Here is a 24,264-nt window from a genome sequence, read left to right on the forward strand (position 1 = left end):
ATGTCTTATTTGAATTTTAAAAGGCTCTTTGGAAAATGAATGACATGACCCTCTGTGTGTCTCTTCTCTCTCATCACCAACTCCCTAACTTGGCTGGTCTCCCCTCCAGTCTTGTTTCATTTGTTTCTTGTTGAGTGATTGGAACACATTTTTTTTTTACCTGCTAGTATTGAGATGGGGTCACTTTTGTCAGAAATTGAAAATGATGGTGGTAAAGTTTTCATGTAAACAGAAGCATTTATGTAAAACTGCTTTAGTCCTTTTCTTTTTAGCTATGATCTTAATGTATTTTTGGCATTTTCCCTGAAAATGTTTCTTTTCTCTCCACTTCCTTTCTTCTAATTTGATCCAGGTTCCTTGAAATCCGGAAGCCCGGGCTCTGTAAGATATTACGCATCCTGGCCTTTGCATATCCCTATACCTGGGACGCCATCCCCATCATCTACAGGGTATGATGGCCCAGTTATGTTTTTATGTAAGCCCCCTAATGAGATTTTCTCAATCAGCAAATATTTACTGAGATGCTGACAGGTGCAAGGCTTTGGAGAGGAAACAAAGACATATCAGACATTGTAGCTTTGAGTTGGACAGGGAAGAGATGTGCACGAGAAGATAATTAACAATACAAGGATGTGAATGGAGTGTCGAAGGCAGTCAAGTGCCATGACTCCATGGGAGGAAGAGACCACCATGGACTGGGATGGTTGGAACTTGAACTGGATCTTGAAGGATGAGTGTCATTGAAAATAAGCAGAGAAGAAGGAGGGTATTCAAGCCTCGGAGTCAGGAATGTATATGATTTATTTGAAAGATAGGTGTTGATACTATGAGTTTAAAAAGCTGTTGTGAAAGGGACAAAGGAGAAGAAAGGGAAGATACTGACAGTCTGCCCAGGATTATACCCAGTGCTATAGGAAATATAGTAGTATGACAAAATGCCAGCTCCCATGGTGGTTCTAATCTATCTGGAGAAATTAGATTGCAACAACAACAACAACAACAACAACAAATAAACCATAGGAAACATTTTGTGCAAATTTGGGCGTGGTATAAATATAGGTTATAGATATATTTATTATAAAAATATAAACTTTATTCAGAATGGCCAGAAAATACAATGGCTAATCAAATATATTTTTGCTTTATAGATCAGGCCCCCATATATTGCCAGTTTTCAAAGAATTAAAATAAAACAAAATATTGTCTTAGCCCAGGATAATGCTAAGCATAATTGATTCTGGTTTTGGTAGCACTTTAAATACTTACAAGTTACCTTTATAAAGATGTGTACAGAGGCCTAGTAATAGACTTTTCTGGCTCCAGAAGCTGGGCAAGCAAGTATTTAGGTGTGACTAGATATACAAAATTTTAACAGTTAAATAAAGAATCTCTTATATGTACATGATACACTTAAATATGGCAGCTAGATGACACCATGGCTAGAATTCCTCAAATACTTACTAGCTGTGTGACCTTGGGCAAGTCACTTAACCCTGCTTGCCTCAGTTTCCTCCTCTGTAAAATAAACTGGAGAAAGAAGCAGCAAATCTCTCCAGTATTTTTACAAGTGTTTGCTTTGGATTCACTTTGAATAAGAATCTCTATCAGTTTCAGCAGTTTGTCTCTAGATCACCTTAGCTTCAACTAATGAAACCCACAAATGCAATGAGATAACTGTATCCAGTATGTGTATATATATATATATATATATATATATATATATGTACACATACACATACATACATACACACACACACACACATATATATATATATATATATAATGTTGGTGTTAGAGTTAATATGGATTCCAGAATTATTGTTAGTCTGTGAAGTAGGTTGAAATGAAGCCCACCATCACTCCCTTCCCATTCTCCTTCAATCATTAATATTATATTATGGACAATTTCTAGGCATGACATTTCTTTTAAATACCTACAGCTAGTCTCATCATTAGAAGAGAGTTCTGGGGAGGCAGCAAACCCCTATCACCAAAAGCACACCGTGATTGCCATCCTTGCTTGTTTCCTCTATGCTGCACACTTACCTGAGAGGCTTGCACCAGGACGCTTTGACTATATTGGTAAGTAGTGGGAAACAAGACTTTTTAACTTTCCCCCTCTTTGAGAAAGGTTGAAATATTCCAGAAGCTAATGCATGTGTCCATTAAGGAGATTAGGGAAAGGAAATGACACTTCAGGAATGATGACTTAGGGCTATCTGTTTTCTTGCATGGATATTTCAAGTTTGCTTTTCCCCAAGGTCTCTGGACATAGTACAAGATTAAGAGTTATTAAAAGATGGTGCAGGGCAGCTAGGTGGCACAGTGGATAGAGCCCCAGCCCTGGATTCAGGAGGACCTGAGTTCAAATCCGGCCTCAGACACTTAACACTTACTAGCTGTGTGACCCTGAGCAAGTCACTTAACCCCAATTGTCTTACTAAAAAAAAAAAAAAAGATGGTGCAGAACAAGATGTATGTAGCCAGGCCTGTCTTTAACGGAGAGGGTGGGGTCAAGAGTAGGCAACATTGCTTCTTTCCAGAAAACATTTTAGTATAAGGTAAAAATAACAAGTGAACAATCTTGAAAGTCATAGAAGCACATCCTAAGGGAGTAGATCTTTATTCTGTAGGTAGCTAGGTAGTATAGTGGATAAAGCATTGGGCCTAGAGTCAGGAAGCCCCAAGTTCAAATCCAGCCTCAGGCACTTAATAGGTTTTTGACTCTGAACAAGCCATTTAACCTGTTTGCCTCAGTTTCCTCATCTGTAAAAAGAGGATAATAATAACACTTGCCTACTAGGGTGGCTGTGAAGATCAGATGAGATAATTTTAAGTACCTAGCATACAGTAAGTGCTACATAAATGTTAGCTATTATTATTAGTGGGAATTACGACTGATTGGGGGTCAAAGAGTCTTTGTGTGTGTGTGTGTGTGTGTGTGTGTGTGTGTGAGTGAGAGAGAGAGAAAGAGAAAGCATCAGCTGGTGGGAGCTACTTCCTTCTTCCCTACATGACTATTTCCCTATGTCATGGCCCACTAGGGATTAGATGGGGTAAAGTAGCAGGTGGGTTTCAAAGCAAAGGTTTCCATGTTGGCTGAAAGAAAAATTAGATAACATTGAGGCAGCACAGCATGGGATGGTTTTAAGAGTCCAGAGATTTTGCACTGAGTCCAAGGGACAATAGCTGTGGGACTTAAGCAAAGTTATATAAATATTGTCAGGCACAGAGTAAGAACTTAATAAAATGATTGCTGAAATCAACTCTCTGAAGTTCAGTTTCCTCATCTGGAAAATGGGGATAAGAGTACTACTCACACGGTCTACGCCAAGATGTTTCTGTGATAAAAAGTGCTTTATAAATCTTAAACATGGAAGAATGGTCATAAAACAGCTTCTTAAAGTACTGTGTGAATCTAGGTATGATCATTATTTATTGTTATTGTTCAGTCACTTTAGTCAAATCCTACTCTTCATGACCCCGTTGGGGGTCTTCTTGGCAAAGACACTGGAGTGGTTTGCCTTTTCCTTCTCCTGCTCACTTTATACATCAGGAAACTGAAGCAAAAACAGGGTTAAGTGACTTGCTCAGGGTCACACTGCTAGTAAGTGTCTGAGGACAAATGTGAACTCAGATCTTCCTATCTAGGCCTACACTCAATTCACTGCTCTACTTAGCTGCCTCTGTGATCATTACGGCTACATATTGATCATCCATTATCACTATATGAAAGGAGGATCCCAGGTCCACACAGAATACAGGACCTAGCAATGCCTTTCCCACATAGTAGGGGTTTAATAAATACTGGTTTCAACTGAATCTGGAAAAAATGACTTTCCTTTACCCAAGAGCTTTGTTCAATCAGCAACATTTGTCTGATTTCTGATTTCCCTCACAGGATCATACAGGACACCAGTTTTAGAGCTGGGAGGGTCCTCAGAGGCCATTGGATACAATTTCCTCACTTTACAAAGAGGAAACTAAGACTTTAACTCTGTTCCCCTGACTCCAAATCTAACACTCTCCATTGTGCTACACATACACTCTGCTCCTCTTCACTTGTTTCTTTTTTTTTCTTTTTTTTTTTTTTGCAGGGCAATGGGGGTTAAGTGACTTGCCCAGGGTCACACAACTAGTATGTATCAAGTGTCTGAGGCCGGATTTGAACTCAGGTACTCCTGAATCCAGGGCCAGTGCTTTATCCACTGCGCCACCTAGCTGCCCCTTCTTCATTTGTTTCTTAACCTCCTCCTTTGGTGTAAAGTTCAGAAAAAACCAAAATGGGTGAAGAAATGCTTAAAGGAAATGATGAAGCACAGGATAAGCCCATCATATTTGTTTGACTATGAAAGCAGGAAGGGAGGAGGGCACAGGAACCAAAGGAGAGACAACCCATTGCCTCACAAAGGCCAACTCTTGGACCTTTTATAAGCAACATATTCATTCACCTAAGAAATTATGCCACTTCCCAATTAGTAACATGTTGAACAGAGAAAGGATCTTGGCGAATTTTGCTCCTCCTATACCTCTTATCCTCCACTCGAGCAATGTGAAGTAAGAAGATATCTGGGGACTTTTCACACCTTAAAAATATGCATCTAGGTGGCAGCTAGGTGGCGCAGTGGATAAAGCACCGGCCCTGGATTCAGGAGGCCATGAGTTCAAATCCGACTTCAGACACTTGACACTTATTAGCTGTGTGACCCTGGGCAAGTCACTTAACCCTCATTGCCCCGCGGGGGGAAAATATATATATATATGCATCTAGAAAACTTGGGATTTCCTCTTCTCCAGAATACTTAGCAGTATTTTTGTTAATGCTGAGATTGTTACTATTATTAGACCTGTAGAGGTATACTTACTTATCCTAACATAGTCACATTTAAGACCTGTCAAATATTGATTACCTTTGAGACAGCTGTTATAGCATGGGGCTGTAGCCAACAAGTGGAAAGTCAGGATGAATGAAGCCATCTTTTTCTGTTCAGTTCCACTAAAACAGTGAGCATCATTACTCTGTTGCAGGAGAAACAAACAGGTCATATTAAACAAGGGACAATAATAATGAGTCATTCGCTTATTGGCCAGACTAGGGTAGGCACAGGGGAAGTTTTCTCCATAGGCATCTTGCTTGGGCACAGGAACTGGTTAATCTGGTATGGGTTAGAAATACTAGCTATGAAGTGGTTCCTAATTTAGGAACCATAGCTCTCTATATGCAATAAAAGATAAGGCTTAGATTCCTAAGTTAGTATTCACAACTCCCCACTTCAGCACAGCTCTATTTGACTCTGTTTCTGCTAAGTAATCTGGGAAAGGCTTAACAGAGGAAGTAAAATTATTAAGGAACTAAATGGGTAGACAGAAACTTGGGGTTGGTTTACTTGTTTCTTTTCAAAATTGATTCGGATGACACAATGTACCTGCTCCCATAACTTCTTCCTCTTTGCTCCTGGTGTTCTATAATACCCCCTTGTCCTCTCACCAACCAGGGGTGACTTGCAACCTTACATTAAACTATATTCCTAAACTGTTCCTTGACAGTGTAACTAATGACCCATATTATAGGACCTGTATCTTGGCAATCGCATTTCTTAATTTTCTACATTCCCTTTATTTCTGAGGTGTGCATTAGGAATAACAAAGTAAATTAAGCTATAATTCAGCCAGTCTTCAGATGAAAAGGACTTCTAATTCAGTACATTTCAATTATGTTGAAATGACTGGCCAATGCTAAGATCTTGGATGCAATTCCAGTGGAAAATATGGTTGAATATGGAGCATAAAAATTTTGTGCACTAATGCACTGTGTCCAGAATATAAAGTATCTGGCCCTGGCATTCAGTAGGTAACTTGTGACCAAGTTCTGAGCCCCAAGATTCCGCATATAGATGTTTAAGAAAATTAATGTTGCTTGCTGAAATTCTGTTGGTTTCTTTATTGTAGGTCATAGTCACCAGCTTTTTCATGTATGTGTCATCTTGGCAACACACTTGCAGATGGAAGCCATATTTCTGGACATGACATTGAGGAAAGAGTGGCTTTTAGCTACTTCAATACCTCCCTCTTTCTCTCAGACAGCTGGGGCAATATTTCTGTGCATCATCTTCAGCCTCATTAACATCGCTTACTTCTCAGTTTCTCTGTATCAGACTCCAGAGCCAGAATTACAAAAAAAAGAAACATGATCCAGCCTATATGCTTTTTAAATTTGTAGGATAATGTGATTATGTTTTAACTATGTCACCACTGAAAAGTGGTCCAGTACTTCTCATAAAATGCTATGGTATTCATATTGGATTTGTGAATCAGCTTTTGTGAGTAAGCTGGTGTGGGAGAGGTATTTAAGTGGGGGAAATGTCTCAATTTGCACTGATTTTGTATGTAGTTTGTTAAAGATGGAGAGAAGTTAGAACATGTCTCCGTATGACAAGATGAATAATATTTTATGAAGTTGAAATTTATTTTGATCAATTTTTCAACTCCCATTACATATTAAGGGCTAAACAAATCACTAATCTGCCTTCACACTATAATTTTTGAAGAATTACTGTATTCTATAGTGAGATTTATATTGAGTATCATCTATCAACAATTCCTTTAACTTCCATGCTTCTAGTCCTTCTAAAAGGAGACAGATAAAGGTAGAAGACAGTTGGGAGGATGCAGAAAAAAAAGAAAGAAAAGAGTACTAAGTACTGTAGGGGTTGAGGTGGGAATGAAACCTAGAGAACAGTAGAAGAGTCCATTCCCTTCTCAACTGGTCAACTTCCTTTCTTCTCTCTGCTAGGGAAATAGAAGCAGAGTTCTCTTTCCCTACAGTTCCATTTGGTATTCAAAGTGGCAGATCCTATCTAATTCACTCCAGATTTGATAAGCAGATCTGGGATTCAGAAGTATATTCTTAGAATCCTCTACCAATGCCTTACTATTGTAGGCTATGAAATGTTTTCCTAGTGCCAATAGGATGCAGGAATATAAGATGTAATGGACATGAAGTATTTAAAATAATGAACTTTTGGTGACTAAATATTAAACTGTGATTGTTGGTTTTTTCTACTGAATCAAATAATCATATATATATTCTATAGAATTATAGAACATCAGAGTTGGGAGATACCTCAGAAGAATCATCTAGTCTAAACCTCTTATTTTATAGATGAAGAAATTGAGGACTAAATAAAGAGCTGAGTATTGCAAACCTGGGAGAGTACAGCTGAACCCCAAATCAGAAGTAATCAATTGTTCCTAGGTCTGCTTAATTTCTCTAATAAGTTAGATAAACAGTCTTTGTTTTCCAGTCTGGGTTCTTTTCTTCTTTTCCCCTTACCTACCCTATCACCTCTTTTTTAAGACTAGGGCTTAGAGAAAAATCGGTCAAAATTCTCCATGAGAAAACAGATATTCAAACATGCCTCATCTAGAGGAAAAAGCTTGAATTTGGGCTTATAGGCTATCATTTTCCTAGTAGCTTAACATGTATAAAAAGTTTTTAGGTTGTCACAGAACCAGGATTTAAAAACCCACTGCGGTGCTCCATGGAGACTTTAATACTATTATCATTTTACATTTATTTAGTGCTTTTAACTTTTCAAAGTGCCTTTGAATTTACTAACATCCTGGGGATTGGCTGGGTACTATTCCCATCTGGCAGGTAAGAAAACTGAGGCTCAAGGAATTGGAAGAAGGGGTCATGTTACTTAGCAATAAATTCTAGCTGACCCAGAACTGCCTCATTTAGAAGTGTCAGTTCAAGGGAATGGGATGGAAGCTCTTCCTGTTGTTTCTCCAAAGGTGCTGTCACCAAGGGAAGAAGGGCAACAACTAGGAAAGCATAAAGAGTTTTGATGTGAAAACTGTGGGAAGGGAGAAGGATTATTTTACATAAAAAGTATTCTCCTCTTCCTATGTTTAACATTGCCTCAATTTTAAATATACTACAGGGATTAGTGTTAGTGTGCCAAGAATGCCAAAAGCCAAAGAAGGAAACTAAGAAATGCCACAGAATATGTGAAGCCCTGTCTATAAGGAACATCTTCGGTATTCATAAGTTTAGTATTCCACATCTTGGTTCATAAGAATTTCCCCATCTTGGTTCCGATGGTTTCCACTTCTAAACAGAGTTCAAACTCTTAGTATTCACTATCTGTTCCAATACCATGTTTCATAGGAATAAATTAAGTGCAGAAAGGTAGAAATGGTGAAATAACTAATTTACAAAGGACTCTTCCATAAACTCTCTTATCTCAGGTCATGTTACAGTATTTTTTTCTCATTCATGAACTCCCTAAATACTGAATTCAAAATGAAACTGGTCAAGATCCTAGAATAATCCCACACCCATTCAGGCAACAACTTATTGTTGATGCATCGTGAAGAAATATTATTTCATCGTATTATCAGTTTACTTCCTGTGGATAGGGTAGACAGGCAAAATAAAATTATATGGGTAGTAAGTCTTTGGTACTTTATCACAGGCTGCTCTGAAGGATGTGCTACTGGGAGGAATATTCACACATTAGAGATATTAGACCTTTGTTAGCTCAGCTCACTCTCACTGTAATTTTAAGTCTGTGATAAAAAGCATTCAATGATACAAAATTTAAATGCTTTTTTCTACTTATGCAAAAAACATCATGATGATGACTGAAATGTTATTTTTATTATGTATGATTGTACAGTACTGATAATTTGCTCAAGAATTGAATCAGAAATGATTAACAAGGATTATTGGGTTTTATAATGTAGATGTATATGATTTTATCTTTCAACTTGCATGTGACCTTGTTAAAAATGACAGTATAAACTATAAAATTTTTAAAAAACTTTCTAGGTTTGGGTAGATATAGAATGCATAAGCTTTTTCATAAAGTTTGTGGTCAAAAACATAAGATAATTTACAAGACATGGATTTTAGAAATTTTCTTCTAAAGTGAACTAAGAATTATTTACATGTTCAAGAAATATCAATTACCTTTCACTGGGGATAGGAACTGGACCTCTGAGCTCAGTGATACAGAGAACTTCCAGATGTGGGGACTCTCTCTACCAATAAACATCAGTACCTTCTCTGCAACTTATCATCAGAATTGCCTAGAGCTAGTGCTTTGAGGGGTTAAGTGACTTGTCTGGGATCACAAATCCAATATATGTCAGAAACAGGACCTGAACCTAGACCTTCCTGATCTGGGGGGCCAGCTATAAATCTACTCTATGACAATGCCCCACACCCTCTCCCTTCCTATCCTCCTCTCTCTTTGGAGAAAGTAGAGGAGATACAAATATAATAAGCAATATCAAATATAATGATATGCAGTTATATCTAGGTACTGGTAGAAAGTTGAAGGGATGGTAAGAAGTTCACTGTCATACAAGTAGACATGACAAGAAGTATATCTTGTAATACTCAATTTTACTAACATTGCAATTAAGGTAAAATGTTTGTCTGGAAGAAGTCATTTATGTTCAAATTGTACTGATCCCTTTTGATCTGTACCTGAGAAAGGTCTGCAACTCCTTCAAATAGCTATGCAACATCTCTTCTGAATAAATGAATTCATGGTTACCTATATGATATTATGATAATTTGGGGAACCCTATAGACTATATGATTACAAAAATGATATTAATAATATTTTGACTACTGATTAGACCATAAGCATGAATTAATCAAATGTTGAAGTTTCTTGCCAAAGATCCATTTTGGATGAAAAGATAAGGTCAATTGAGTCCCCTTTCTAAAAAAGAGATGTATATGTATGTGTTTTCAAATTGTGCTCGCTATATGGATTTCTTGTTTTAAAAAACATTTAAAATAAAATTTATTTATTATGACAAATTCACTCTGCATTATTTTGGTCATTTAAAAATCACTTCATAAATACACTTTAAATAGTCTACTGTACAAAGGAATGTTCTCTAGCCTTGGTTAATAGGGCTTTCCCTTTAGAAATATAGTTATCATATTTCTTCCTAGATAGAAAGAAAATGCCAATATAGCCTTACTGTTTTGGTCTGGCATGAATGTGGATAAGCTTTATTTAGGTCCTTAGTAAATGCTTTCTGACAAATAAAGATCATTTTCTTGTCTGTTATCTCAGTTTAGATACACGTGCCACTGTTCCAATCTGGAATGGTCATCTATCTTCTCTATATCAAACGTCCTTCTTCTTTTTGTAAACCTTGTTTAGATATACCTACTCCACTTATCTATTCCATTAAGACTCTAATGTTCACTTCAGATCAAATAATGGTCAGGGAATACAATGAGAAATGACTATCTCACAGAATGGCACAAGAGGTCAGCTGGAAGCCCAAGGACAATAGGTAAGGGGTCCATCAGTTAAGTCATCATCAGCTTAGTGCAACTATATCAGCATCTGCCAATGCCACTAAAGACAAAGTCTCAGGATGGCCAGAAAGTCACAGGATGGGAAGCTTAAGAACCAGAAAGAGTCACTGCAACCAGAGACCAGAGCACCCCAGACCCAGGGACTCAGAGGTTCCTAACACTGTTTTGAGATGCCAAAGAGGTCCCTGAAGATTCAGTGCTCAGAGCCTCAAAGATCAAGAGTTCTTAACTCTGGAAGGTGAAGGTTACTACTAAAATGCAGATGACTGAGGACAAGACCAAAGACAGCCAACCACTGCACACAAAAGTACATTAGAGAATAGACCATCATTGGCATAGATTTCTAATTCAGAAACAATATAGTTGGAGAAATGAGTAAATCAAAGGAAACATGAATCAGTATCAAAAATTATTGTATTTCACTGATCCAACCATTCTGAAGAGCAATTTGGAACCATGTGCAAAAGGCTATAAAACTCTGCACACCCTTTGACCCAGCAATATTCCTACTAGGTTTATATCCCAAAGAGATCATAAAAAAGGGAAAAGGACCCACATATACAAAAATATTTATAGCTGCTCTTTTTGTGGTGGCAAAGAATTGGAAATTGAGGGCATGCCAATCAGTTGGGAAATGGCTAAACAAGTTGTGTTATATGAATGTAATGGAATATTATTGTGCTGTAAAAAATGAGGAGCAGGCAGATTTCAGAAAAACCTGGAAAGATTTACATGAATTGATGCCGAGTGAAATGAGCAGAACCAGGAGAACATCTTATACAATATCAACAACATTGTGTGATTATCAACTGTGATAAGCTTAGCTCTTCTCAGAAATACAATTATCCAAGACAATGCCAAAAGACTCATGTTAGAAAATGCTTTCCACATCCAGAAAAAGGACTATGGAGTCTGAATGCAGATTGAAGCATACTATTTGCACTTTTGTTGTTGTGGGTTTTGTTGTTGTTTCTTGTGTTTTTTTTTCCTTTTGTTTTTCTCACAACTTGACTAATGTAGAAATATGTTTAAGATGATTGTAATGTATAACCTATATCAGATTGCTTGCTGGCTTCAGGAGTGGGGAGGGAAGGGACAGGGAGAAAAATTTGGAACTCAAAATCTCACAAAAATGGGTGTTGAAAACTATCTTTACATATAATTGGAAAAAAATGAGATAAAATATGATTAAAAAAAAAGATTCCTAGCAGGATGATTTCAGAAAAACCTGGACATACATGAACTGATAAAAAGTGAAGTGAGCAGAACCAGGAGAGTATTGTGCATAGTAACAGTAATATTATATGATGAAGAATTGTGAATGACTTAGCTAGTCTCAATGATACAATGAGCTAAAATAATCCCAAAGGACTAATGATGAAGCATACTATTTGCCTCCAGAGGAAGAACTTAAATTATTTAAAGACATACTGAAGCAATCTATTTTTCATTTTCATTCTTTTTCTTTTATTTGAGTCGTCTTATACAAAATAATTAATATGGACATGTTTTACATGATTGCATATTTATAACCTATGTCTGATTGCTTACCATCTCAAGGAGGGGAGAGGAGAGGGAGGGATAGAATTTGGAAGTCAAAACTTTAAAAAAAAGTTAAAATGTTTTTAACTTGTAATTGGGGAAAATAAAATATTAAATTAAAAAAATATCATAGCTCTAGAGATGCACCCACCCCAAGAAGAAACGAGCAACTTTGTAACAGCTGCAAGCAGAGGTGACAAGGAAAAGAAATGAATTTTTCTACAAGGATTACATGACTACATAGAAGAAATGAAGGAAAACATAAAAAATGAAATAAAATCTCTGGAGGAAATAATTGAAAGAATATTAAATAGCATAGAATAGAATGTGTTAAACTTTATCCAAGAAATGGAAACTAGAATAAACCAAAAAGAAATCAGTGACTTCATGAGATAGCAAAAATATATTAGAATAAAATTTAAAAGGTTTAATAAAGTAGAATATAAGATATTTGATAATAAAAACTTACTAACCTGGAAAATAGGTCCAGAGGAGACAATTTAAGAATTACTGGACTTAATGAAAACCACAGTTTTTTATAAAAGCCTGGACAATATATATATATATATATATATAAAGTACAGAGAGCTTAAAATTTTATTTTAGTTCTGAATTCTTTTTCTCCTTTTCTCCCCTCCTACACCCAATGAGAAAGCATGAAAAGCAAAACCTATTACAAACATATGTAGTTATGCATAAAAAAATTACACATTAACTATGTTCCCCTCCTCCCTCAAAAGCAAGATGAAAACATGCACTCTGGGTCCATCAGTACTTCCTCTGAAAATTGCCTATTCATATTCTTTGACTATCAATTGGGGAATGGCTCCTATTATTGTACATTTGACCCAGTTCCCTATATATTTTACACACGAGACCTTTGTCAGAGAAACTTGATGCAAGTATTTTTTCCCAGTTTCCTTATTTTCTTCTAATTTTGACTGCACTGATTTTGCTTGGGCAAAATCTTTTATAATTTAGATAGTCAAAATTAACCATTTTACCTCCTGTGAACCCCTCTGTTTCTTCTTTGGTCACAAATGCTTTTCCTAACCATAGATCTAGAAATAGAAATTTCCTCCCTGATATACTAATTTGCTTATGCTCTTTATTTCTAGATCATGCACTCATTTTGAGCTTATCTTGGTATATGGTATGAGATATTGGTCTATACTGGTTTATGCTATACTACTTTCCAATTTTCCCAACAGTTTTATCAAATAGTGAGTTCTTGTTCCCAGTAACTGGCATTCTTAGGTTTATCAACACTATAGTACTATGTTCATTTTCTTTTCTATATTGTATACATAATCTGTTTTGATGATTAAATCTCTTCCTGCAGGATTTGTTGGTAACATACAAAAATTATTTGCATGGTTTTATTTTATATCCTGAAACTTTGCTGAAAATGTTAATTATTTTAACTACTTTTTTAGTTGACTCTCTAGGATTCTCTAGGTAAACCATCATATTATCTACAAAAAGTGATAGTTTTATTTCCTAATTGTCTATGTTTATTTCTTTAATTTTGGACACTATGCTTTAAAGAATTATAAATAAAAATTGCCCAGATCTGTTACCACCAGGGGGCAAAACAAAGATAGAATCTTCTAATTATCTCCTGAAAGAAACCCCAAAAGTAAAAGTCTCAAGAATGTCACAGTCAAAATCCAAAGACTCCAAGGTCAAAGAAAAAAATATATTTCAAGCTTCCATAAATAAGCAGTTCTAGTGATGAAGAACTATAGTCAGGGTCACATAAGACCTGGCAGCTTTTACTACAAATAGGAGAGATCTTGGAATACAATGTTCTAAAAAGCAATCTATGTTTATAACCAAGAATAAATTACCCTGTAAATCTAAGTATAATCCTACAAAGAAAAAAAAAACAGACTTGTACTGGAACAAAAGACTTTCAAGTATTTCTGATGAAAAAGATCACAGTTGAATAAGGTGATTAAGAACTTTGAAATACTCACGGTCCAGAGAAACCTGGAAAGGTAAATTTATTTGAACAATTGGAAAGAGCTGAATGATGATACTAACATGGAGATGATGTGGGATGGAATTAGGGTCAAATTCATTGTGAGTCATCCCAAAAGAATTATAAGACTCAGTGACTCAGTTTCCCAAGTTTTATTGTAATACTGTGAGTGGCCACAGGGAGAGAACCAGAAAAGTGGAAAGGTATCTCTTGAATTAGGAAAGAAAAGAGTTATATTTATAGTATGGATAAATTGATTATCAGTCTCATTATAATAATCTCCATCTTAGGGAGGTACGGTGGAGGGCCTATCCTAATTTGGAGTTCCTGGGGGCTTAAGACACCCCCCCCCCCCCGAAGTGGATACCCTTTTCAGTGGAAGTGTGTTTTGGGGGTTTACACGTCATAAGGTGAATCTGGGGACAAATTTGGCCTTTTCTGCGCATGTCTCTTTCTGATTCCCATGGCTAGTTTCAAAATATCTTCATTTTTCATTTATTCCTGGTTTGAGTTTCTATAGCCTGTCAATGTATCACTGTTATTGTTGAAGGTCTTCATGGCCTGCCTCCTTATGTTCCCGTTATGGGTACTGATTTATGTGGGTAAGAGAACCCAGGCCCTAACTTGTTTCCCAAATCTTAAGTTATCCATTAACTGGGGTCTGAATCCCTTTTAGAACTCATATTTGAATTAAAGCTTGGGTCTTAGGTTTTTCTGTTAACCACTTTTTTGTCTCCTACATCAAAGAGAAGAAACAAATGTCCTTTCATAACCTTACTGTTATGTTAACCTTAAGGATATGAGGGAGAAAAATGGGTGAAAATGGGTAAGGCAGAACATGGATTGACTTTATTCTGAGGGAAAGTAAAAGTGGAAAGGAGGAAGGAAGATGGGCATGAAACTACTATCATCACTGGGGAATATGGAAATAATATGCAAACATGGAGGAATAGGTGGGAAGCACAAGCATGAGATAAACCTCACTCTTATCTTAAATGAACAAAAGAGGTTTGAATACATACTGTGTACATATAAACAGTTTGGTAAAGAAATACTGGGCTGGGGGTGGGGAGACAGTTTAAGAGGGAAGGTAACACCAAGAAGGGAACTGTCCTAAGCAAAACGAAATTTCTGATCCTGAATAGATGGTGTGGGAGGAAGAAGGAAAGCAAAGAACTAGAATATAAGTTGGTGCTTTAAGATGGTCTTTTAGACAATTGGGGAATGGCTAAACAAACTGTGATATGCGAATGAATGAAATATTGTACCTTAAGAAATTGTGAAAGATGATGTCAGAGAATAAGGGAGATATACTAGGAGATTGATTTATGTAAAGGTAACAATATTGTAAAGAAAAACAGCTTTGGAAGACTTAAGAAGTCTGACCAAAGCAAAAATCAAACACATCCCCAAAGAACCTGTGAAGAAGCTTCATTTTTCACTTCAGGATAGGAGTGATGAACAAACACAAGGGTGCAAAAAAAGACATATATGTTTGGACATGGCACTATGTGAATCTATTTTGCTTGGCTATGCTTATTTGTTACAAAGGTGTTTTTTTTCCTTTCTGTTTTTCATTGGAGGGAGAGAAGTCAGAGAGTTAAGGGACAATAAACAATAGTGATTCCAAAATAAGAGGTCATTGAAACATCTTTTAAATTGAATAGAACAGAAGGAAGCTCAGAAGAAATCATGAACAAGCAGGACAGTTTTGAAAATTATATGTAGAATTTATTATGTATTTTTTAAAAAACAGAATTGTGGTTTTATTTAGAACCCCTTTTTGTGTTCTGCTGTGTATATATGGAATTTTCTTTCTTTTGTCTCTTTTTTCTTTTCTCTTTTCTTTCTTTTTGGTGCTTAAGTTCAGAATTTTAAAAAAGGAAAAAAGAAAACCCTACTTCACTTTCAGAAATACCTTTTAAAGAGTTGGGGAATAACTTTGTCAACCTGGTGCTTTCTATGTGAAGGATGAATTGGAAAGAGGGGAAGACTAATTAGGAAGCTACCAAAGTAGTTCAAGTGAGACAGGAACCAAGAGAGTGTCCATGGGATTGGACAGTAAGGGTCAGATGTGAGAGGTTGTTGTGGATGGAGTACTTGCCCTGAAGTTCAGAGGACCTGAGTTCAAATGTGACCTCAGACACAAGCTAGCTGTGTGACCCTGGGTAGGTCACTTAACCCCAATTGCCTTAAACATCTGGGGCCATCTCCAGTCGTCCTGATAAAATAGCTTGTCACTGGACCCAGATGGCTCTGGAGGAGAAAGTGAGGTTGGTGACTTTTCACAGCCCTTCCTCACTTAAATCCAATTCACTGCAAGTCATGACATGTCATGGTTCTCTTCGAGAATGAAAGACAAACAACATCAAGCTCTATAACTCCACTATTAGCATCTCAAGCTCCACATTTCTTTCCTGGACATTACCAAGGTTCACCACCTAGCTGTCCATAGATGTAGGGCTAGAATTCAGGAGAAAGACTAGGGCAGAATACATAGATCTACACTAGGAAAAAAAATAACTCTCTACTTGTCTACTTGTGGCCTTCACTTTTCATTTCATACTCACTTCTCTGCTTCTTTCAGTATGGCAGCTGCTCCTTCCTGCTCACTTCAATCACCTTTTCTCTATTCTTATCTCCTTATCTGGACTTCTTTGCTGCACCTGACTGTTGATCTGCCCTTCCTTCAGGATATTCTTTCCTTCCTGGGTGCTCATTACACTAGTAACAGTAACTACTCTTCTTCCAGACTGCATACGCCCTCTTCTATTGGCTTTTTACACACACTCTCTTTTGTGGATCTCATCAGTTCCCATGGGTTTAATTATCAAATCTATAAAAGTCACTCCCAATCTACATATGTAGAACTCATCTCTCTCTTGGGCTTGAGAACTTCATCTCCAAGTGCCTGCTTGACCCCTCCACCTTGAGGTTTCATTGGCATCTCAAACTAAGCATGTCCCAAATAGAACTTGTTATCTTTCCCCCTTCACTCACCCTTTGCCTAACCTCTCTAATTTTGCTAGGACACCACTGTTATTCTAGAAACCCAGGTTCACATGTCATCCTTAATTTTTTTACTGTCATTCATCTCCCCAATATACAATCACAGTTGCCAGAATCTTATTTATTTCACCTCAACATTTCATAAGTCTCTCCTCATTCCCTATACTACTGATCCCATCCACCCCCCTCTCATGATCCCTCTCCCGCCCTATGGCAATAGTCTTACTAATTGATCTCCCTGCTTTCCATCTGTCTTTCTCCAATCCTTCCTCCACCTAGCTGACAAGATGCAGGTTATTCCTCAGCTTAGTAAATTTCCCTGGCAGCCCAATACTTTAGATTAAAATGTGAACTCCAGTGTTGGCATTTAAACCCCTTCACAATCTGGCTCCAGCCTATTTTTCCAGCAGGATTATACATTACTCCCCTCATGCACTTTGAAGAAGTACCTGTATAGCGGTCAGGCCCAATTTGGAAGATGGAAAATGTGTGATTTGAAGAAAGGAGCAGAGGATAAGGTAATGGTTTTAAAGAGAAGGGAAAATTAGGATGATGTAATCTCAGAAAACAAGGGAACAGTTTCAAAGAGGTTGTGGTTTACTTCAATTCATCTCACATTTATTTATAAAGCCTCTATTGTGTGGAGAATATGGGAAGTGTGGGTGAGATGCAAAGTTTAGATAAGACACAGTAACAATTCAAATAGAGATTGTGGTCTAGTTACTTTAGGGGTTCTTAACCTCGGATTCATCAATTTAAAAAAAAACTACTTTAATGTAATTTGTTTCCTTTGCAATGCTATATATTTTATTTTATTTAAAAACCTGAATTCTGAGGAGTCTACAGACTTCACCAGTCTGCCCAAGGGGTCCATGACACACAGAAAAGTGGAAAACATTTCTGCTCTAGTAGGATGAAGTGACACTAACACAAGGGTAACAGGAATGAAGACAGCTTTCATTTAGACATAGTTAACACATCCTTCCTCAAAATTTGCTTGAGCACTTTGGATCTCTCCTTTGCCTCCCAACCTCTGTGTACGTGTTCTATTGTTTCCAGTAAAATGTAACCTCTTTGAGGGCAAGGATTGTCAGTTTTTGATCCATATGTTACCAGCATAAAGTAGTGGCCTGCCTTTGGAGTCAGAGAGACCTAGATTAAAATCTCTATACTTAGTATCTATAATGTTTAACTCTCAGGCAGCTTTCTAAGTAAAGCAACTATGCAGCTGCATCAGTGGAAGGAGTTTCCACATAGGGAGTTCCTGCAACAGAGAAATCACAAGTCTGGACCACCAAGAAGATCTCTCCATTGTACAAAGTGGGTGCTTGAGAATGTTTATTGAATCGAGGCAGATAGATTTGGAGCTGGAAGGGTTCTTACAGGGCATGTAGTCTACCCCCTCATTTTACAACTGAGGAAAATGAGCTGAAAAGAGAATGTCCAAGAGCATAGAGGCAGTAGTATGAAGAACTTGTATTTGGGGGGCAGCTAGGTGGCCCTAAAATAAAAAAAATAAAATTTAAAAAAGGGTAGCACCAGCCCTGGATTCAGGAAGACCTGAGTTCAAATCTGGCTTCAGATACTTGACACTTACGAGCTGTGTGACCCTGGGCTATCCATTTAACCCTCAATGCTCCAAAGGAAAAAAAAAACAACGAAAAAACCCCCCAAACAACAACTTGTACTTGAACCCAGACCCTGCCTCCAAATCTAGTATTCTTTCCATTTGCATCATATTGCCCATAATACTAGTTAGCATTTGTCTAGCGATTCTCTCTGTTGAACCTCACAACTCTGTGAAGTAGATATTATTAACCCATTTCACAGCTAAGAGAGAAGCTATGTGACTCGCTCAAGATTCCAGTTATGAAATGTCTGAGACAAGATTTTGACTCAAGCTTTCTAATTTGAAGGCTAGTATTTTACATGCTGTAGCCCCTTGTGGCCTCTCTTATAATGATCATTCTCAAAAGGTTCTAGAGGTTATCCTATTACACAGTTGAGGTAAAAGAGATTATATGACGAGCATAATCACACAAGTAGGAAATGTGCCTGGGAAATGTGCAACTAGGTCTTTCATGTCTCCAAGCCTGCTGGTTCCTTAGACATTGTATGTACAGCTGCCTTTTAAAAAAGTATTCTTCACACAAAACCTTCATTTCACTTGCCAAAAGTCACATAGGTAGTAAATCATAGAGCTGGGACTGCTACAAATTTGTTTTATATCATCTCCACTTGGCCCTCACTAACTCTAGGTCATTAGGAGGTGTAAAAGCATCTTAATTGATTCACATTCCCACTTATCACAAGGGGGTAGCTCTTCCAAACCTTTTTATCCTTCCAGCCTCTCATCCTCTCAGCTGAGAACCTTGCCTCCTACTTCAATGAAAAAACTGAAGGTATTAGCAGTGAGCTCCCATTTCTCTCTTCCTCATCTCACATCACTAAAAGGCCTTCTTCTGTCACTTTCCCCCCTTTGACCCATTTCACTTTGAAAAGGTAGCCCTTCTCCTTGACAAGGCTAACCCTTCTACATGTACAAATAATCCCATTTTGGCCCATCTTCTCAAGCAGATTGACTCCTATATCACCTTCAGGCTCTTTTGCCTGCTTGCCTCATGTTCATGTGTACCCCATCCTCAAAAAATCCTCACTTGAGCAATCCATCCCTTACCTAGAAAAGGCTGTCCAAAATTAATGCCTCTATTTCCCTTCCTCTCCCTCCTAGATCCTCTATTTAAGAAGGGTCCCCAAAACATCCATTTCATAATTCTCTGCCTGGCTGTACCAGGCTGCTCTCCTGGACTTCATCTTGGTCTCCAGGAACTCCTCATCCTTTAACATCACAGCAATCCTGAAACTCACCCATCCTCAGTCCCCACTGCCCCTGGGGCTCCACTCTCCCTCTGAATGGAAAAGGTGGAGGGTAGACATTAGAGAACTCTTCTCAGAGCCTCTATTAGAGGAGGGCACCCAAGTTGACCACCTGATCATTTACCTGCCCTCTCCCTTCAACTTCTGTAATCTTCACTTTGTATCTCATTAGCTCCCATGGATTTAATTACCATCTCTATGTTGATGATTCTCAAATCTACTTATTCAGCTCCAACCTGATTTATCATCTTTACCCCTAAACCCTTCCCTCTTCTTAACTTCCATGTTACTGTCCACATTACCATCCTCCAGTCCTTCAGTTATCCAGGCCTGAAACCTGGGGTTCATCCTCAACTTCTTACTCTCACCTCTCATATCCTCCAATCTGTTGCCAAGGCTTGCTGATTTTACCTTCATAAAACCTCTCCCATATGTCTTCTTTCCTCTGACACCTTGGTCAAGACTCTCATCTCTTCACACCTGTAATAACCTGCTAGTGGGAGTCTCCCCACTCCAGATCCTCCTCCATTCACCTGTCAGTGATTTTCCTAAAATGCAAGTCTGACCATGACACCTTTGTATTTCATCAACTCCAGTGGCTCCATATCACCCCCAAGATCAAATATAAAATCTTCTGTCATTCAAAGCTCTTCATAATCTGCTCTTCCCTCTCCAGTCTTCTTATATCTTATACTCCTCCTCCCCCCATTCCCTGTGATCCAATGACACTGGGTTCAACAAGATTCTCCATCTCTAGGCTCTGGGCATTTTCTCTGGTTGTCCTCCATGCCTAGAATCATCTTCCAGAAGGAAAGATCATCTCCGCTTCCTGGCTTCCTTTAAGACCCAGCTATAATCCCACCTTGTACAAAAAGCCTTTTCCAAGTCCTCTTAATGCTAGGCTAGCTTTCATTCTGTTGAAGTTCTCCAATTTGTCTTGTCTATGTCGCGTCTGTACATAGTTGTTTGCACGCTGCCCCCATTAGACTAAGAGCTCCTGGCCGGCAGGGAATGTCTGTTGCTTTTCTTGGTATCTCCCCAGCGCTTTAGCACCATGCTCGGCACATAGGAGGCATTTCATGTTTGACATTGTGACTAACTAACTGGCTCGGAGGGAGGATGCACGAGGGGACAGATACCTGAGGTGAGGTGAGGGATGTCGCCGCATGGCCTCACACAGCTCAGTAAAATAAGGCAGACAAGATCACCTGCCCGGAACAAGTCTTTTTGGGGCGTTTGGGATTTCAGGGCGGGAATCCCAAAGGACATCCTTTCTCTATTTTCATTCCCAGAGGGAAGGTTTCCCCACCACAGTCGGTTTCCATAGAAACGAGCCCAACTTCCGGCCTCGAGAGGGACGCTACCTCTAAGCCCCGCCCTCTGCTCCGCCCCGGAGCACGCGAGAGGCGCCGCGGGCACTGATTGGCCCGTTTGAAATGCGCCGTGGCGCGCGCTCGACAGGCTCTGTTTGCCTCACCGTGCTAGGGGGAAGTGAGTAGCCGTTCGGATTGTGTTGGGGAGCTCTTGGGGGCCCGAGCGCAGCGACCGCGACCACGCAGCCTTCCCGCCAGCTCGCCCCGAGCTCTTCCCGCCGTCTGCCGCGGATAGAGCGCCCATTCTGCGGCCATGAAGCCGGCGTGAGTGTCCCGGCCGGGGTAGCCGGACTTGGGGGCTGGGCTGGGGCTGGGGGTATACGGGAGGAGGGGAAGGGAGGGGAGGTGCGGAGGGAGGGCCCGAGACCCAAGGGCCGGAGCGGGACCGCGGGGCGAGACAAGACGAGCCATGCCGGCCCCTTTTCTCGTCCGGGGACGGCGATCCCCGCGAGCGCCACCGCTCGGGCTTCCTCCTGGGCCTCAGTCCCAAGAAGGGAAGGGGAACCCTCCGGGTGCACGGAGCAGTTGCCCCCTCTCCCTCCTCCGCCCTCAGGTCTAGGAATAGGAGGCGTTTCTCTCCGGCCCCCCCCCCCCCAGTTATCTCCAGACCAGACCCGGCATTCTCCCTGCTTCCGAGGCCCTTCCCTGTAGCTTGCTCCGCCTCTTCCCACAGCCCCCAAACTTTCCTCGGGCAAACATACTTGAGAGATAACGTACCACCAGCTGCCCTGTCTCCCCTCCACCCCCAGCTTCCCTCCTCCCCACCCTTCTGCCCCATCCCATCTAGTTCTGTGCCCTTCTGAGAAGAGGAGGTCAGGATACTACTCCCAGCACGAACAGACTTCTTAACATTTAAACTTTGCTTTTTATTCTCGTCTTTTGTTTTGACATCACTTTGGATTTCAGAATTTATCCCTCCCCTCTTGATTCATTTGTCCCTTTAAAAAAAAGTGGGGGAGGGAAGCAGTTCAACAAAACCAACCAATATGTCAACCTTTTCTGATGGCCTATTGCAATGCTGTGTTCCAAAAGTCTTAATGCTGTGTTAATCTGCTGAGGTTTTGGGGACACCCTGGTAGTTTCCCTCCCCCATTTCCGCCCCCCCCCAAGCCAAGATGGTCTAATACTTTTTTTATTTAGAAGTCCTTCTGTGTAAGTTTTGTTCTTGTCTTTAAAGGGATAATCCTGGTATTGTTTAGAGATGTAGGTTGGTGCAATGAAGAAAGAACTGGACCTGAGTTTTAAAAGGACCTGTCTCTGCCACATATTGTATAACCTTTCACAAGACACTTGGCCTCTGTATACCTTAAATTTCCCCATTTGTAAAAGAGGGTAACAGTTACCGTGTCTGCTTCACAGTGTTGCTCTGAGAAAATCCTTTAAAATCCTATATGTGAGCTGTTATTGAGTACTGTTAGATGATGTACTGTCATTTAGTTGTCTGGGAATCAGAGTAGCCAAGTCTAGAGCCCATGAAGGAGAGTGGCCAGTTTCCACATTAGTTAGATACTTATTGATGAACTCACGGTTGCGGACCAAGTGATAGAAACTATAGACATTGCAAAATACATTGGGATGGAAGTAAAAAAGGAAAATCTAAGTCACCAAGTAAGAAATTTACAGATTAAGATCATAGTTATTTGAATGAGAAGCATAACTTTTTGTGAGGAGGAAGTATGGTATTTGGCCTGAGCATTTAATTCAACCATTAACCCTCTTCTGTTTTACTTGTTGCCGTCAGGCTTCTCCTTCCTACCACTCTACTGAAACTGCACACTATTGCAAAATTCAATGTTTTTAAAGGTCATTCTTCCTCATCGACTTCTCTGCAACTTTTGATTGTTGACCTTCTGTTCCTGTTGTTTACTATTTCTTATTGGCTTCTCATATTCATCCATGACTTTTTGCTATGAAAATTCTCAAGGGTCTGTCCATGACTCCTTTCAATCAAAAAGAATTCCTTAAGAACTTATAATTACCATACACTGGAGATACTAGTACAAAGAATGGAACAGTTCTTACTCATATGGTGCTTATGGTCTCAAGGTGAAACAAGTATGTATAGAATCAAGATGTAGAATACATACAAATATATTAAATATAAGGAGGTCTGGAAAAGAGGCATCAGGAAAGGAGGGGAATTCTGTAAGGTAGAGATGAGTGAGGACACTCCATATGTGAGAACAGAATACAAAGGCACAAAGATGGAATATGAATTGTCGTTTGAAGAACAGAGAGAAGGCCAGTTTAGTTGGATCTCAGAGTATAAGAGAGAAAGTAAAGTCCATTGAGACTGGAAAAATAGATTGGGACTAGGTTTCTATATAGGGACTTTAAAACTAAACAGAAGAGTTTATATGTGATTCTAGAAGAAATTGATTGGTGGTTGTCCTTCATACTTGAAGAGGACCAAAATGACATTCCTATTTCAGGGTCAAGGTACATTATGCCCAACTGGCTGATCAAACCAATATGAGCTCAGAAGGCTCAACCACAGGCTAGGCACAAATAGTCCATATGAACATTTGGAATGGAGATGTCTCTAAATTTGCACATCTTATGTTTCATTTGTGCTACTGCAATTCTGCTTTTCTCATAGAGCACAGCAACTTCTTTGATGTGGACATGATATGCTGGGCAGTCATATGCCAATGTCTCACAATAGATCCCAGTATTCTTTAGAGAGACCTTGAGAGTATCCTTGTTTCATTTCTTCTGACCTCTGTGTGAGTACTTGTCTTGTGTGAGTTCTCCAGAAAAGTCTTCTAGGCAAAAGTATGAGGCAAGCCAATTGGTAGTTAAGCTCTCTGCTGTAGAGTTTGAATTCTTGACAGTTCAACTTGAGAAATGACCTCAGGGGGCAGCTAGGTGGCGCAGTGGATAGAGCACTGGCCCTGGAATCAGGAGTACCTGAGTTCAAATCCGGCCTCAGACACTTAACACTTACTAGCTGTGTGACCCTGGACAAGTCACTTAACCCCAATTGCCTCACTTAAAAAAAAAAGAAACAAAAAGAAATGACCTCAGTGTTCAGTACCTTATCTTGCACAACAGAGTGATCTTCAGAATCTTCCCAAGACAGTTCAAATGGAAGTGATTCAGTTTCCTAGATATTTTCCTAGAAG

At 39.1% G+C, this 24,264-nt stretch overlaps 1 protein-coding gene across 7 annotated transcripts in view; it reads left to right on the forward strand.

Moving 5' to 3' along the window:
• Window positions 1-24,264, forward strand: part of KIF23 (kinesin family member 23) — a 141,953-nt gene that overhangs the window by 88,521 nt on the left and 29,168 nt on the right. For 4 of the 7 annotated variants that reach the window (XM_043989232.1, XM_043989234.1, XM_043989235.1 and 1 more), the window contains exon 1: window positions 21,239-21,403. The exons of 1 other annotated variant lie outside the window; for it this stretch is intronic. In XM_043989232.1, coding sequence (XP_043845167.1) covers window positions 21,393-21,403 — 11 coding nt within the window. In that variant the 5' untranslated portion in view covers window positions 21,239-21,392. Of the gene's footprint in view, window positions 1-352; window positions 450-1,940; window positions 2,083-5,949; window positions 9,787-21,238; window positions 21,404-24,264 lie in introns of those variants that run through there. 2 more of the 7 variants (XM_043989236.1, XM_043989237.1) reach the window with 1 other exon arrangement.

Source organism: Dromiciops gliroides, chromosome 2 (assembly GCF_019393635.1).
Source record: "Dromiciops gliroides isolate mDroGli1 chromosome 2, mDroGli1.pri, whole genome shotgun sequence".
Classification (NCBI taxonomy): domain Eukaryota; kingdom Metazoa; phylum Chordata; class Mammalia; order Microbiotheria; family Microbiotheriidae; genus Dromiciops; species Dromiciops gliroides.